Raw genomic sequence first — 17,746 nt, 5'->3', positions numbered from 1 at the left:
AATACTAAAAGTGGGGGGGAGTAACACTGATAAACAAGCTCCATTTGCTGTTCCTCAAAAACTGGCACATTGAAGAAATCCCCGCTGACTTACGCAACACTAACACTGCCACTTTTAAAAAGGGAGATAGTTGCCACAGTTGGCCCTATCAAGGCACTGCTTTCTTTTCCATTGCTATGAAGATTCTTGCTAGAATCTTACTGAATCATCTGCTCCCTCTTGCAGAGGAAGTACTCACCGAGTCCCAGTGTGGCTTCAGACCATCACGAGGCACCACCAACTTGATTTTTGCAGCTAGGCAGATCCAGGAAAAACGTCAAGAACAACAGCAGGCGCTGTATATGGCCTTTATTGATCTGACCAAAGCCTTCGATTCTGTCAATCATGAGGCTCTGTGGATCATGTCAAAGTTCAACTGCAAACCAAATTTACCACCATCGTAAGACTCCTCCATGACTGGATGATTGCCTCCATCTTGTGCAGTGGTTCTACTTCTGAGACCTTTAACATCCAAATTGGTGTACAGCAAGGTTATGTAATGGTACCCACTCTCTTCTCCATTTTTCAAGCAGCTATGAAAACTCTAATCCAAGACCAACTGTCACAGGCATCTAATATTGGATTGACAGAAACCTCTTCAACCTCTCGCCTCCATGCCTAAACTAAAGTAACATCGGCAACAATAACCAAACTTCAATACACAGATGATTGTGCTGTAGTTGCACACTAAAAGGAAGATCTACAAACTGCCCTCAATTGCTTCTCTGAAGCTTGCAAAATCCTAGAAGTAACCCTGAATATTGGCAAAAATTAAAGTTCTCCATCAGCCTACTTCCAGTCAATCATCAAACCCAATAAGGAAGATCTACATTGACAGAGAGGAACCGGAAAATATGGAACACTCTGCCTGCCTTGGCAGCCATCTCTCAGAGGGCAAACATAGATGTCGAGATTCAGCACAGAATCCACTGTGCCAGCCTTGCTTTTGGCAGACTACCTTGCTGGGTGGTCAGCGACCACAACATCAGAACACACGTTAGACTTTTATAGTTTACAAAGCAGTGGTAATCCCAGCTCTCCTCTACAGCTGCAAGACTTGGGGGACTTACAGAAATCACCTGTAAAACCTGGAATGCCAACACCAGCACTTTTTTCAAAAGATCCTCAATATAAAGTAGGAGGATCGCCATACTAACATCAGTGTCTTCATGGAGGCCAACGTCTTCAGTGTTGAGGCCCTGATCATCCAGTACCAGCTGAGGTGGGGCGGACACTGTGTGTGCATGTCTGATGGCACGCCTACCAAAACAACTGCTGTATGCCCAATTCACCAAAAGGAGAAAGGAAACAGGGAGGCCAAAAGAAACACTTCAAAGATACCCTCAAGACAAACATCAAAAAAAATGTGGCATTGACACCACATGCTGGGAGACAGAAGCCCAAGACAGGGCTAACTGGAGAAGACTTGTCAGAGAAGGAATGACCACTTTTGAGGAACATCTCCTCACCTTGGCTGCAGAAAAATGCCAGAAAAGGACAGACCACTGTCATGCAGCAATCATGGCCCAACCCTGCCTTCCAACACCACATGCAATGTCTGCCAACGAGTCTGTGGCTCTACGATTAGTCACCAAAGGACTCATATAAAACAAAAACTTTTGAAAGGGATCATCCTCGTCTATCAAGAGATCGCTGACAACAAGAGACATGAGTAAATTCAAGTGGCAAATCAATGTGACACGAAAGTTAAGTCAACTCAGAGAAAGAGCAAGCCTACAGACAGTTACCATTAGAACAATGTAATGACAGTTTTTTGACACCCAGTAGCCTAAAAAGAGCTTAACATGAGACTATTCTCACATAATGAGTGACCATACGGTAATAGCAGAAATGTTGCAGAAAAGTAACTAAATTACAGAGTTCAGACAAAAACTGGTTCTCTTCATACCCTGGGAATTCAGCATACACTCCACAACACTACATACAGTGGCCCCTTCTGCAACAAAAGCAGCTGAAGAGGACTTTTACAAGAAAAAAACTCTCTGAGATGAACTCAAGAAACATTGTTCTGTTAGGAGTAAGGGTAAAAACCTGCCCTTCCATCACAAAAAAGTTGCATGCAAACCTAGCAATGCCCTCATGATCAGTGGGAGGCCTGGACCATCCATGCAAAGGCCATTTTCACCTGAAGTGGCTTTGGCCCCTAAAAACCCCTCCAGCCATGTCTTCCCCAGGATCTATCTAGAGGGAAAAAAATTATGATGTATTAGCTCTCTCAGAAAAGTTATGAAGAGCCCACATTAAAATGATGGACAAACATCCTTATCACCCACCCACCCCAACCCAGCCACAGATCTTCAGCTGCATGAAAAGCATTCCTACAGAGTTGGGAGCAAGGAACAGGAGGGCAACTGAGCCCCCTTTTCCATACAGAAGAACTGATATTCTCCCCTTGTAGATCTCAGGCACATGATTTGACCCAGTATTGCTGCACAGCAATACAACTATCACTAGGCCAACAAGCTGACATTACTATTTTCATTGTTGCACTGTAGAATCCCCAACTTTAGAAAGCTTCAATGAATAAAACAAGATTTCAGCTACAAAATAATATTCAAGCAAGTTTTTTCCAGGGGGGGGGAAGAGGTGGGAGCTCTCCTTAAGAGGATATGTAGAACTAAGACGTGTTTTACCAGGAAAGAAAGAAACAAAGGTAGTTACAGCTTGTAACAGAAATTCCATGTCTATAATGTATATGTTCTGTTTAATATTATACCTATTTCTTTTGCAATTTTGTAAGCTTCTTCTGGTGTCCTTGCAACTAGTCCATGTGGAACAGAAATACCAGCCTCTTGCAACAGTCCCATGCTCAGGTATTCATGCAGTGACAGGCTCCTTTGCTGTTGCACTTGAAGCCCATGGCTACTGAATAGTCCTGGACCTCCACCAAGTACCTAGGAAAAGTAAAGAAAGTGATTGTCTTTCAAACAGGTTATCCTCTGTTTAACCACAAATTCTATGTTAAATGCATAAGAACTATGGAATTTGAAGAATGGATTTATGTGAGATGGCATATTCTGGTACAATAAGAAGGTTGTACAATGATAAATGCCATAGCACTAGCAAGTTTAACATGAAAGTGCAAGAGTTACAGTTTTCTTTTAAAAAACTGTGCGCTCAGTTTAACATTTAGCGTTTTACATAAAAAGTATAAAGATGGACAGAATTAAGATACAGGCAGCAAAATGTACAGTAAAAGAGGAACTATTTTATCTTTAAAACTTTATCTGTGTAAGAGATAAATTAAGAGGCATAAGCAATGACTAAAAGGGGGCATTTTATACCAGTTGCTGTGGGGTTGTACTGCGTTTCACCAATCTGGCAAAATGACTGTTGACATGCCTTAGCATTGCTATCTGTGTCTCCAGACCATCGTAAAAGCAGAAAAATCCAGATTTAACTCTCTCTTAGACATTATTAATACTTGATATCAAGTGTCAGCAGTTAACCAGAAGGTTGCACAGAAGGCAAGATAAATATTTTTTATACTAAGTCAAGTAGAGAAAAAATATTCCTGAGACTGAAACAGGACATTCCACTATCAAAACAGAGTCATTTCTTCATGGAAACTGATATACAGTGCTCCAGGAGTTTCTGGATAGACACTAGCTAGAAATGAGTGGGCACACAAAGCAAATGAGGGTGGAATTCTGATTTTATTACACAACCGTCAACAGTGCAATATGAACAAAACTATGAAAAGCAACTACTGGACAAAATGCAAAGCAATTTTTCCAAATTTTAAAGAGCACGCTATTAGATAGCATAAACCAAGGATTTGTGTTTATAACAAAAGAGAATGATTCCCAACACTACTAGAAAAAAGTGCATTTGTTTTTTAAATTTAAGTGTAGAAGAGCACATGCTTAACTTGTTGCAAACAAGTAGTCCCATTGAATTCAATTGGTTTGTTTATATACACATTTGCAAGGCTGGAGCCAAAGTATTTCACTATGGAAGCTGACTTAAGTACAAGAAATGTTTGATTTTTAAGATTCTCTTAGTTTTAGGCTATGGTGTTATTAGTGGCAGTGACATTTAAACACGCTGATTTTTAACAGGGCATTGATGTTTAATATCCCAGAATTCGAGGGGATTCTTTTTATATTTCAAATAAGCAAACACAAGGGTTTGCCTGGGAAATTCAAGCTAGACAAACAGAAAGCAAAGCCTACTCAACCCTCGAGGATCACTACTGCAAACAGTACACTGTTTACTTGGTTTGGATATCAAACGAAAGGTGCTTGTTGCAGTAGCTGCTGCTTCTCAAACTGACCAGCAGTGCTCCTCAAAGACGCCCTAGCGTAATGTGAGAAAAGAAGCAGCACCAGACTTCCTCCATTTGTGGCAGGGGGAAGGGCAGACCACCGAACCTGTTTACTTCACTGGCCCATGCTTTGGTTTGCATAAAATTCCCTGTAGATGTGCGAACGGAAGCAAGCAGGAGGACAAGCTGAAAAGAAACACGCTCGTGAACCAGCATCAGGGCAGGGGCAACTTCGGAGGAAGTGGCACCTACTGAAGCAACCAGCCGCCCCGGGACTCCAGCTGACCAGTGTTACAGAGCTGAGCGTGTGGGAGCGTTGCCATTGCAACTGTGCGATGGGGGCAGAGAGAAGCCAGCGGTCACCCAACAGCTGCTGCTGCACGCAGGCGGGGGGAGGGAGGCCGGCCAAGGGACAGATGTCAACCACCCTTCCCCCACCCCACCCCCGCCCAGCGAGACACACGCACTGCGGTGCCCCCCAGCCCTCACCCAGGGTGCGGGACACCCCAAGGGCCATTCTCAGCCACCCAGCCCCGGGACGCGCCGCGGCCCAGCTGCTCCCGCCTTCTGTATGTGGAGCCGAACCAGACGCTGAGACAAGCCCCATAACGTCGGTTCCCCCCTCCCGCTCCGGCCCGCCGAGCGCTGTCCCCCGCCAGGCCCCTCTGCCCCCGGGGCTGGCGGCCCGCACGTAGGTGGGGGGAGGGGAGAATGTCACAGCGAGTGACCCCGCCTCGGAGCCAGCCCCGTACCCCGGCCCGGCCCCACCCCGCGCGAGGGGGTCACCTTGGCGGCGGCAGCGGCGGCGCCGAACGATGTCCGGCCGCCGTTGTGCCTCAGCCCGGCCGACACCCGGCTGCAGATCATGGACGCCGCCATGGCCGCCGAACCCTTCGGCTCAGCTTGCCCCTGCCGCTGCCCCCTCACCGCGCACGCGCACCGCTCGCTGCTACCATAGAGCCCCGGTGGGTAGACAAGGCCTCGGCTCCCCGCCGCTCCTCCCACCGGCCGTCCGAGGGGCGGTGCCAGGGAGGGACTCTATGGTCTCCTGTCTCCCGCGGCCCTTCCAGCGCAGCGCTGCCCTCTGGCGAGGAGAACCAGCAACTGCAGGAGCCCGCTCGCGGACGGGGTGGCCCGGCCTGGCCCGGCCCGCCAAAAGGGGTGGGGTGGGGGAGCTTTCGGAGTCTCACGCCGCTAATTTCCCATTGGGCCGGACCTAAGGCCCATTGGAAAGTGCCCCGGTGACTGTCAGGAGCTGGGTGGCTGCTGCTGCTGCTGACGACGACGACGACGACACTCTGGTGGTTTGGGGCAGAGGTGCAAGTGCCTCAGCGCTGCGAAACCCCAGGGACTTCACCTTCAGTCCTTGCCTGGCTCAGGCTGCCCTGCTCACCTGCGATTAGTTGTGTGAGTTCAGCCCCTAGCCCTGTCTCTGAGGCCTCCGTTTGGAGGATTAATTCCTTCTCAAAGTCTGGGGCTATAAGCTCTGGGTGGCTACAAAGGGCTGACCTTAGGTCCAGGAATGCTTTTCAGCCACGTCGGTCCACTTCACCATATCCGGGTCCCGAGCTTTTATCAGGTCAGTCAAGGGCCCTGCTCTAGTGGCAAAGTGGGTAATAAACCTCCTATAATACCCCACAATCCCTAAGAATGCCCTGACCTGTTTCTTGCGGACCGGTCAGGGCCAGGCCAGGCCTCCACCTTGTTCCACTGGGGCTTTCCCAGGCCTCTCCCTACCACGTAGCCCAGGTATTTGGCCTCAGCCAGCCCTATTGTGCACTTAGGGGGATTTGCAGTGAGTCCAGCTTTCCGGAGGGAGTCGAGCACCGCCTCCACTTTCCCCAGGTGCGTTTCCCAGTCGGGGCTATGGATGACCACATCATCCAGATAGGCAGCCGGTAACCTGCCAGCAGCCCATATGGCTGAAACTGCTGAAGCCCCCACGCTGGGGGTTCCAGAAACCCTCCCGCTCCTCAAGGAAACCAGATCAGCTGAGGATCTTGTGTTAACCAACCCCAGTTGGTTGCAACAAGAAACCTGTGGCTTTGTGTAAGAGGCCTTTAGTTCTGGTCCTGGATTCCACCCACTGCTCCCCATAGGGCTGTTACACTACAGACTTCTGCTGCCATGGCTGTGTCAGGCAAGGGCGAGAAGAAGTGTCAGATCTGTCCTCCATAGCTGTGCTGGCAAAAGCCCCTTGTGCAGATGTAGTTATACCTGCAAAACTGCTTTGACCAGTGTAGCTTGTGTGGATCGGGAGGGGTGGAATAACCTACAGCAGTAAAAGCACAGCTTTCCCAGTATAAACTACATCCACAGTAAGAGTGGTTCACCAGTACAGTACAGTAATATAGCTATACCAATAAAGCACTCCTAGTGTAGACATGGCCTATTACTTATCATTATTTTATTATGAATTATTTATAAGATAACTTAAAGTGTGTGAGGATTTTTATTAAGGGATGTCTACACAAAAATTGCACTGCATTAACTGTAATGGAATAGTTAAAACAGTGTATCACACACAGGGCTTATCTACACTTACAGTGCTGGAGCAGCACAGCTGCAGTGCTTAGTGAAGGCACTGCCAATGCCAACGGGAGAGCTTTGCCTGTCACCACCTTAGGTACTCCACCTCCACAAGAGGTAATAGTTATGTCGACAGAAGAAGTCTGCCTATTGATACAGTGCTGTCTAGACTGGGGGTTAGGTCAGTATAACTATGTCGTTTAGGGGTGTGGAAAATAAGTTAGTTGTACCACAGTGTGAATGGTGAATTTATACCAATAAAATGTTACCTTATAGCAGTATAGCTATTCCTGTAAGGGAAGGAGAAAAAGCTGTAACAGGATTCTTTTATACTAGTATAACCGGATCCACACTAGGCATTATACCAGTGCAACTAATTTAGTAAAACATCACACTCCCTAACCTAAATATTATTATTGTTATTTATTACTTGTATTACTATAGTGCTAGGAGTTCTAGTCATGGACTAAGCCCCCATTATGCTACATGCTGTACAAACATAGAACAAAAAAAAGTAGTTATACCAACACAGAAACTATAGGTAGACCGGGCCTAAATGATAGGACATGTTCAGGGTTCACAAGAAGTTACAGTCCCAATTTTCTTTGCTCTCTGTAAGCTATAAGGCCCATCTATTAAGCAGGCTTTAGCCTGAGAGGTCATTACAAAGAATCCCTTGTTTATATATTTTTCTTGTAGGGGAGTTTAAATGCTTTCTGAACACTGAGCAAAAATATAAAATTGGTAGGGTTAGTTTTTTTAATATTGTGTATATGCTAAAAAGTTTTAAAATATTGTGTATAAGCTAAAGGGCTCTGATTAATGCATGTTACAGATGTTTTCATTCATTTTGAACGATATCAAATGAAACAGCTGCAGTCACCAATATGTTTAATTACAGAGACAACAGCCTGTTGTGGCACTAGGACTCACCAGCACTCAGATCAAGATGGAACATCAATAATTATTTTTAGTCCTAGCATAATTTTTCCATTATTTATAGAGAGTCTATGATATCAATAGCTAGAGCTAAACTGAAAAGCCCTTATTTCTATTTTTTAAAATAATTTGTTTAACACCACCAGATTTCTCAATCCTGGACCCTGTACAATACACAAAAATAAAGACAATCTCTGACTCAAAGAATTTACAGCCTAGGTACTTGATCCTGAAACACTTATGTATATGTTTAACTTTATGCACATGAATAGTTCCATTGACATAGCTATGTAAAAGACAGAATGCACTGGGAAATCCAGAGCTGAAAATAGATTGCAAATCACTTGGAAGAAGCATTTTTCTTTTAAAGCAAATCTTAAACTAAGAAAGAGAGGTGGCTTGGCAAACTGTAATGAGAAGGGCATTCCACACATAGTGGGCAGGGAAGAATGTACAGGGATCATCTTGTTTCCATAAATTATGTATGTCAATGCTAGATCTAAACTGAAGGAAAGCAATATTGGAGCTGTAACTAATTGATGTGGTTATGAACTGAAAATGCACAATACTAAAATAACAGGATGGGTTGCATTTTTTTGCCACAAATAAGTCTAATGTGGATTAAAGCAGCTTCTGCAATAGCAACTACTTTAGGGGGCACAGTAACTGTTGCTTAATTGCTTTGCTCCTGGCCCTTCACTGTACCTGATATGCTGTCATTATGCATTAACATTTTGTTGAACTCAGTGGAATGCTAGGGTGCATCTGGTACTTTCAGAAGCTCGAAGAATTATTCTGTATGGATGTATTTGGTCCCATAATGCAGTAATGTATTGCCAAAATTTAGCAAGGGATCCTCAAAAAATTTCCACCTCAGTAATACGTATATTTTGTTCATAAAATACTTTCCTTCCCTGCAAAAATCCATCAGTTCCAGACTCTTTCCCCACCAAAATCCATCAATCCTTCCAAAACTGCTGCCCTCATATCTATCAACCCTTCCACCATCACCCATTTTGATGCACCATGTTTCTCCAGTCTCTTGTAAGTCACTCCCCCATCTGGCATCTGTTCCTTACAGCTTCAAGAAGTCTTATCTTAAAAGTGCAAGGACAACTTACACAGGGAGGCTGTTAGATTTGGCACCCCCTTCTGGGGAGAGGTAGACAATACAATTAAATAAATAATTCAATAGGAGTGGGTTTAATAGCAGGGCTCGTGTTGAGAGATAGTACTTGGCACATGTATACAGGAGGGGCATCCTGGTATTGTGCTTAAAAACAATATTGGGAATCGAGAAACCTGGGTTATATGTCCAAGTTCATGTAGTAAGATAGCAGCAAAGCAGAAAATAAAACTCAGCAGTTCTGTCTCACAGCCCAAGCTCATTCTGACAGTACAATTACAGTAAAGTGTTCCTCTTTAATACTGTACAGCTGCAGTGGTGCTATGAGTTGATCTCTATGAGCTCTCCACTGTGTGCGCACATCATTATACTCTAGGAACAATCATCAAGTTTGGCTACTTTGGGGGTCAGAAGACATCTTCTTGCAAGGCAGTCCTAACAATGCAACCAGAGGCAGAAATTCAAACTCCATCAGTAATAAAAATAGATTGTTCTGGTCCTTAGAAGAGGATTGGAGTTCCTGACAGTCAATGAAGGTTATAGAAGTCAAACTTTTTCCCTAACTGGGCCCTTTGCAAATTACAATATTAAAAGAAAGGATTTTCTATAATAAGAAAGTCTACGGTGTAGAAATTCATACAGCCTTCTGATATGAAAAGGATATGAAGAACTATTGCCTGGATTCTTAATATAAAACTAGGATTGTATAGAATCATGTAGAATGTAAAATTGTAATAAAGCTAAAATCAGGGCATAAGCAAAGGTAAAATAACTAGGCTAACTTTTGTAAAGTTTCTTTTGCACTATGTGGACACTCTTCAGCATAAGTGACTCATTCATGTAACTTCCACTATTTCAGTTGCAGATGGATAGTATTTTTCCTTATATTTTCTTACTGCCCGCTATAATCTGAGCATTGGTTTCTCCATCAACACACCAAACCCCCAAAACATAGACAATTTGCAGACTGAAAGCTGCTTTATTATCCATTTACTTTAGGCACCACAAATTTTACCTCTGACCAGTCTCCTAGCTTTTCATCTATGAATCTCAAAAACAGTTTACAAAGGAGGGCAATCTCATTATCCTCATTTTACAGATGGGGTAATTGAGGCATGAGAAATGGTTAAAACCTCTATCCACTACTGGAAATCAATATAGAACATTGCCAAACCACAGCAATATAATAAAGACTGATACATTTAATTTTATTCCTATGGTTTTTGAAAGACTGGGGCAAAATGTGTTTTCCCATTTGTTTTTCCTCTATTATTGCAAAAATATATACATTTCACAAACTCTAAAGAATTGTGGCAGGTAGCACAAATAGCTAACATCTCCTTCTCCCCTTTTGTCATCCCACTCCTTCCCAGCACCCACTAGGCTGTGATAATTGATGTGTTCGCTGTCTAAATTGGGGCCCACTCCTTTAAGGGCGGGCATATGCACAAGGGGATCAAACTAATGGGGCATAGGCAACTTTAATATTGGCATTTTGTAACTACTGAGTTATGACTTTGTAACCTTAATATTCTTTTAACTTACATTTTCAATGCAATTCTGTAGCTTTTTGAAAAAGCAAACTGAAAGAACAAAAATTCCACCTTGTGGAATCATAATGAACCCGTTTAGCAGAAGGGGAAGTTGCACCTTCCCAGATTCCCCATACTTTAACCCTTGTCTTACCTAAGCCAAAGGAGTAACAGACGTGACTTTTCTGCTACTTTGTCTCCTCCATCTGGAACGCTAGCTCTGTGCCTGGGTTCAGGCTCAGTGTGACTGGTGTATTATGGAGCTCTGTGGCATTAGAGCAGTCTTTGCTGGGGGTGGAATGCTCAGACATATTAGGACCAGCTTCTCAAAAGCTCTAATGAACATGTGCATATGATGATTTTCAGAGATTTAGACAGCAAATCTGAGTGGATTTTCATTCTTTGGTTCCAGGACCACCCTCACACCCAATTTAAAGTTTCTGCTCCAAAACCCTGGATAAAGCAAAATTATGTATATTTCCCACATTTTATTCTTGAAAACAGCTAAACTGTTTTTGCTGAAACTTTCCAAAATAATTCAGCCTGCGGCAAAGAGCAAACAGTTTTTTGTGCAAATGGTTATAGTGTGATAAAGTTATAAGCAACTGAAAGCAGGGAGTTATAACAGAAAATAATAGGCAACCTTAATTATATACATTGCTGCCCACTCCACCAATAGTAACAATCATCTCTATACAGAGTTTGTATTTCTATATCACCTTTCATACTGAGAGACTGCAAAGTACTTTACAAATTCAGGCCCTCATCTTGTAAACACTTACATATATCCTTAACTTTAAGCACATGAATAATCCCATTGACTTGAAGTACTCAATAAGTGTTACCAGGATCAAGGCCTTAAGACCTGTTCCTGCTCCCATTAAATTGAATGAGGAAAATACCGTTTAAATCCATATAAGTAAAAGTATGTCTTCAAATTCATTTATACATAACCTATCTATAAGTTCCAGAGGGGTAGCCATGTTAGTCTGTTTTCAGCAAAACAACAAGAGTTCTGTGGCACCTTAAAGACTAACATATTTATTTGGGCATAAGCTTTCATGGGCAGAAACCCACTTGCATCTGATGAAGTGGGTTCCTGCCCACGAAAGCTTATGCCCAAATAAATTTGTTAGTCTTTAAGGTGCCACAGAACTCTCATTGTTTTGCTATCTATAAGTATATACCATGCTCATCAACATGGCATACAAGAATATATCATCTAGGAATCGCTTTCCCCACCACTACAATACCTACAGGGTGAAATAAAGCAACTCTTTACAGGTCTAATCCAGCTCCTTAGACAATGGGAGTCCAACCAATAGATGCAAGAGCAGGCACAATAATGCTTCACAATAGTTTATGGCAGACAGAGAAACATACTGGATCCAACTTAAAGCAGATGATTCAATAAGATTTTAGCAAGAATCTTCCCAGCGATGGAAAGGAGGTCAATGCCTCGATAGTTGACGTAGTCAGCCCTAACTCTCTTTTTAAAAATGGTGACGATATTAGCATTGCGTAAATCAGCGGGGATTTCTTCAGTGTGCCAGATTTTGAGGAACAGCAAATGTAGCTTGCTTGTCAGTGTTTCTTCCCCCACTTTCAGTACTTCAGTTGCTATGCCATCAGAACCTGTTGTTGTATTGTTCTTCATTTGCTTAATTGCTTTACGAACTGCCTCAGGTGGAGGTGGGTTAGGAGAGTTTCCCAAACTGGGTGCTGAGGGATGGAGTCAATGGTGTCATTAGTCACAGTCAATTCTCAATTTAGAAACTTTTGCTAGTGTTCCTTTGTTACCTGTCAGCTCTGTGTTCTTGGGGAACCACGGCACAAAACCCCTACTCTCTCTGGCTCTCCTGAATCCCCCTCCCCAGCCTCTGCTTGAACCAGAAACCAAAAGCAATGAAAAGGCAGTGGGAGACACACCTAAACCCCTCCAAACAAGGGTGATAGGATTAAGGCAACTCCCCTAGCCTCATCTACATCAAAGACATAAAAAGGAGGCATCTGAATTAGCACATCAAATAGAGAACAGAAGCCTCATCTACATCGAAGATGGAACCAGAATTAGCATACTGAATGGAGAACCAAGCTCCAAAGCAGGAACCGCACTGAACTCTGGGATTGGCAAAGCAGGGACACACTGTGTGATGGAAGATCTCTGCATCTGATGTTAATGAACCCACTCCGGCACACACCCAGCTCCGCAGTTATCAGACTATATCTAGTTATTGATATCCAAAACACTGAATCTGCCTGATTGCATTGTGAGCTCCCTCAAGGAATACTGCCCATAACGAGGAGTGATCAGCTCCTATTGTCCAGCATAAAGAAAACCACTCTGGTATACTCCCTTGAGTCATTGTTTACCCATAAACAAACCTGGTGTTCTCCCTTGAACCATTGTGTCTTCCCTATAAAAACCCCTACCCAAGTTCAAACCTCTGGTTCTGATGCCTAGATCCAAATGCTGCATCAGCTCCACTGGGACTTCCCCTTTTCCTGACTGATCATGTTGGGGGCTCTGCCTGTCTCAAGCGCTCTGGACCCTAAGATGAAAAGCCTGTCTCCTGGGAACCTGTGAGCTGCACGGAGTGGTGAGACCCCCCCCCCCCCACCCCCATTTACCCCCAACACTCTCTCTCTCTCTCTCTTAGTCCAGGTATAACTTTCTACTTTTGTAATCAAACCTGGGATAGCTTTCTCCAATATCCCAACTGAAATTGTGTAGTATTGTAAGCGTTTGATTGTTTTTTTCTCCTTGTATGGTATTACTATTAGTATCATAAATTTTATATACCTGGCAATAAACTAACTGTTATAATCACGCTCGTTGCCAGTCTCTCTCTCCAAACTTCATTTACTCCTTTGTGTTCTTGGGTTCCCTATCTTGCTCTGCAACAAGGCTTCTTTTACCTAAGCCAAAGATCCCTGGAGTGCCCAAAAATCCTGTGGGGTTTGCTCATCAAGGGGTTTACTACTAGAACAATTGTAGGGTGGTGAGAGGCAGCTGAGAAGTGCTACTCTGCCTAGCCTGTGGAGTCCAGGGGCATATAAGGGTGGCAGCTGAAAGTACTGTTTGGACCCAGCCTGCTCAGAAGTGTGCTCTATCTGGTGCAGTGCAAGGGGGCATATAAGGGTGGCTGCTGAAAGTCCTGTGTCACCCAGCCTGCTGAGTTCAGGGACATATAAGGGGTCAGCTGAAAGTGCAAATAGCCCAGTCCGCTCAGATGCACTCAGTTAATCTGGAATGTGTGTGTGTGTATATGTGGAGGGTTTATTTGAATCTGGGGCTGAAGGAACCCAGCCCTGAAAACCTTAGGTCCTGCAGGATAGCTCCATTGGGAGGGGACTTGTAACCATATGAACACACAAGTAACACCAACAGTACATTAGTAGAATCACACACCCCAGGTAACACAAGCAGTACATTAATAGAATCACACACCCCCTTCCAGGAAAATAACCCTAATAAATGAGCATACCCCAAGGTGACAGGCAAATCTGGTAACACCTTCCAGCGCTCTTTAATGGAATCTTTGTTGTTAAGAAGAGTACTGTCATCTTCAGATCTCAGCAGTGTGAGGCTACATGAACTTGGTCTGTACAGAGTCTGATAGAAAAAGCTCTGCATATCTTGTCTGTTAGCGAATGCTTGAATTTCTTTTGCTTTGTCCTCCCACCATTTGTTTTTGATTTCTCAGATCCTTCTTGAACTTCAGCTTTAAGCTGATGGAAAAAGCTCTGCTTCTGACTAGATGATGGATGGTTTTGCCAGTCGCAGAAAGCTCTTCTCTTCTGGTCCAAGAGGGCTGTGGTTTCAGTGTTGTTGTCATGATACCAGTCCTGATGGCAGCAGGTAGCAAGGCCAATGGATTATTCACAAGCCTCACGGATGGTCTGTTTTAGAGTTTCCCAATCTTTGACGCTTGTATTGTCATTTCCAGATGTACACTTGTTGCACCTGAGGATTTAAGCCTTTGATTATAATATTGCTTTCTGAGTGATTTGGATTGCTTTCTATGTTTTGGTGCAATCCTGATAGACATGACTGACCTCACCAGGGTGGTCAGTCCAGCAATCGTCAGCTCCTCCCATGACACGGGTGATTTGGATGTCTCTTAGAGCCTATGTTCTTACAATGACTTAGTGCAAGAAATGCCACTATTTTGAATGGGGATGTCGCTAAGTTGTTTTATACTTGTTGCTTTGTCTGAAGATTGTGTTTGTGATCACAAAGCCATGCTCTGCGCATTTGCTTAGTAGAAGGATGCCATTGGAATTGGTCTTGCCCAATTCCTTCCTTCCCAATGGTGCTACTCCATATATTAGAGTGTAGAAGGATTCTTTCTGTTCTTCTTTGGCATCAGGTTTTGGGGCATATGCACCTCTTTTTTGACCAGTTGAATGCCATAAGGCACATTTTTCAGTCAGATTTTTAATTGCCCAGCACTTTTTCACCTGATTTTCGATGGCATTGAGTTTGATCCCTCTGGATGCTGTTATCCAGTTGGGTATTGTGGGATAGCCTATGTTTGGGGCATCTTTTCTAGTCCCTTCCCTGTATGGGGTGAACAGAGGGGTTCCTAAAAAGGCCGGATCAGGCATGACCGCTTCTGCCAAAAATACCCCCATCCCAGTCCCGGGGCACATTATGACCATCTTGCAGTCACCGCCTGCATTTGGGTCTGTGACTAGGGATCACTTCACCTGTCTCCATTGCCGTAGGACTTTTGTGGGTGGAGGATGGAAAAAATTTGTGAAAGAAGCCTGTGTGTGAGCACTTTAATGTGCGGGAGCTGCTGCGCACCAGCAGTCACACATATCTTGACAGAAGAGGCACCTGTATCCAGTGGTGGAAAGGAAGTCCAAGACAACTGGGGGTTTCTCTTCCATTACAGCTTTCATTTGTCTTTGCAGCTGTTGAGAGATAATCCTACTTCATCCGTCTGCTTTACTGTTGAAGTCTTGGGCTGCAACTTTGTCTGGTACCTCGCTTTCTACCTTACTGCCATGGATGACCCTACCAGGAGTGCAAGACTCCTGATGGCATCACTCTTATGGTCTTTATTATACGCAAGCTTCTTCACCACATCAAGATGGCAGCCCAAAGAGAAGGATCCAACTTAAACTGCAGCAGGAGTTAAAACAAGCCAAATATATGTATTTGAGTTAGCTGTGGCTAGAATTCCAGGCTTAACACCCTCTTCTTACAAAAGTACAATGGGACTTTAATGCTCACAAACAATCAGACCTTGGTTTGATGTTTCACCTAAAAAAAGATGTTGCAACAGCTCATTGCTTTTTTTACTTCTGTTAGTTTATGACTCAAATATTAAGATTAACCGAGGAGCTGATTTATTTTATTTTTTATAGAATTAATAGAATAGATTTTGGACTGAATTTTTTAAATGATTTCTTTAGTGATTTTCCCTGTTCCATATTGTACAGATATGTCCTAGTCAGCTGACTATCTTAAAATGTCTTATTTTCTATATTAGCAGTAACCTGTGAAACATTCACACTCCAGTAGTAGTAATTAAGATTTATTTGCTCTCTAAACTGCATCTGCTAGAAAGCAATATATTTATACATGCTTTGAAGATGTCAGCGTTGTAATTGGTTTAGTAATATCTAGCCACAGGAGTGTGAGATGCCCACTCTTGAACAGGTCTTATACTCCACCAGGTAGAGGGCAGTGATGCATATACACATCTTGGAAGAAATGATACACACATACACTTGTTATATTATCAAATCCCCGTATTCTCTGCAATAAATGTGACCTAAATTCTGCAAACAAGACCCCTTCATTTCTGTAGCATGCTGTTGAAGCAGATTGGAAATTCTGTGGCAGCTTCAGGTAAATTAGAAAAACGAAATTTTAAAAATTTAGATATGAAAATGAACAATACAATCACAACACAGTCTCCCTTGTGTTTTCAGTGTTTATATTACATTCAGTTAATTTATCCTGACTCTGCATTAGCCCTTTTCAAAAAGCCACGTGGCTACCCTGGAGAAATTGTTTAGGGCAGTGGTTCTCAACTCCGCGGTTCTCAAGTCCTCGCTGCCGATTCCGCCGCCAAATCCCCCCCCCCGCCGCCGCCGCCGAGAGAAACCCTGCTGCCGCCAAAAGTCCCACCCATCCTGCCGCCGAAAACAGTCAAACGGCGGCAGGGTTTCGGCGGCGGGCATTGATCCCTCCACGCACCCCCGCCGCCACCGAAAGTGTCCCCCCCCCCCGCTTATTTACCGAGTTCCACTCGGGCCAGGTACAGTCAGGTGAAGCGGTACTTGACCTGACTGTACCTGACCCGAGTGGTACTCAGGAAAAAAAGGTTGAGAACCGCTGGTTTAGGGAGATGCTGGAGGCTTTGGCCACTGACTAGTTTGGGATTGTGGAATAAGCGTCTCTGAATGTCTCTGCTAAAATGATAAGCACTTAAATAGTTAATATTTAAATTGCCATACTGTACTTCAGCGCTAACTTGAATGGGGGGATGTGATGGGGTCAGAAGCGGTGCTAGCCCACTGGGGGTCCTAAGTAGGAATATTTTGGGGACTCCCCCCCCCACACACAACACACAACACATACTAAAAAAGTGAATGGGGGCCCCCTGGAGCTACTTAGAGCCCTAAGCAATTGCTTAGTCTGCTTATGTCTAGCATCCGCTCCGGACGGGTTATCTCCCATTCTCCTGACTATCCCCAGGATATTTTGTACAGCGAAATTCGAGACAGCTCTAGAAAGCCGAATTGCATCGCCCGTTACGGCGGTTGTCGCGCCACAAACTGGCAGACAGATTTTGTGATTCGGACTGTACTGAGCATGCTCAGTAACATTTGCTGCAGCCGCTGCCCGCATCCTGCCCTTGCTGCGAGTCAGACTCTGTTGCCCGCTGTTTAGAGGAGCTCGATAGCACCGCGGTACACCCCAAGGGCTGCACTTGGACTGGGCGGGACTGGCTGGGGCCGGGCCTGAGGCGAGGGGATGATTCGGGCCTGGGCGGGGCTCTGAGTCCCGCCCCATTGACCTTCTGCAACAGCAGGACTCCCCCGCCACACTAACCCTCGCCAACAGCTTCAGGCTGCCACTAGTGCGCAGGCGCGGGGACGACGCAGCGGCCACGAGCGATCTTTCATTGCCGACGTTGCGCCTCGCTCATGCGCCGTTTCGAAACTGCCGGCAAATGGCAACGGCGTATACTGCGTCACCTAGGCTCATGGGATGGGCGGAGCCTAATCAAGGTCACTCCCTGACTGTTCGCCATAGCCTGCGAGCGGGAA

At 44.5% G+C, this 17,746-nt stretch overlaps 1 protein-coding gene across 1 annotated transcript in view; it reads right to left on the bottom strand.

Moving 5' to 3' along the window:
- SUCLA2 (succinate-CoA ligase ADP-forming subunit beta) overlaps positions 1-5,342 on the bottom strand; it is a 43,566-nt gene extending 38,224 nt beyond the window's left edge. Inside the window, exons 1-2 of the mRNA XM_067563120.1 lie at positions 5,114-5,342; positions 2,777-2,954 (exon numbers count right to left, since the gene is read on the bottom strand). Of these exons, the coding sequence (XP_067419221.1) occupies positions 2,777-2,954; positions 5,114-5,206 (271 nt within the window). The 5' untranslated portion in view covers positions 5,207-5,342. The remainder of the gene's footprint in view (positions 1-2,776; positions 2,955-5,113) is intronic.
- Between the last annotated feature and the right edge of the window lie 12,404 nt (positions 5,343-17,746).

Source organism: Emydura macquarii, unplaced genomic scaffold (genome assembly GCF_026122565.2).
Source record: "Emydura macquarii macquarii isolate MOO-44397 ecotype Brisbane River unplaced genomic scaffold, CSIRO-AGI_Emac_v2 contig_2473, whole genome shotgun sequence".
Taxonomy (NCBI): Eukaryota; Metazoa; Chordata; order Testudines; family Chelidae; genus Emydura; species Emydura macquarii.
The sequence above is the reverse complement of the archived record's forward strand: the minus strand, read 5'-3'. Positions and strand labels throughout refer to the sequence as shown.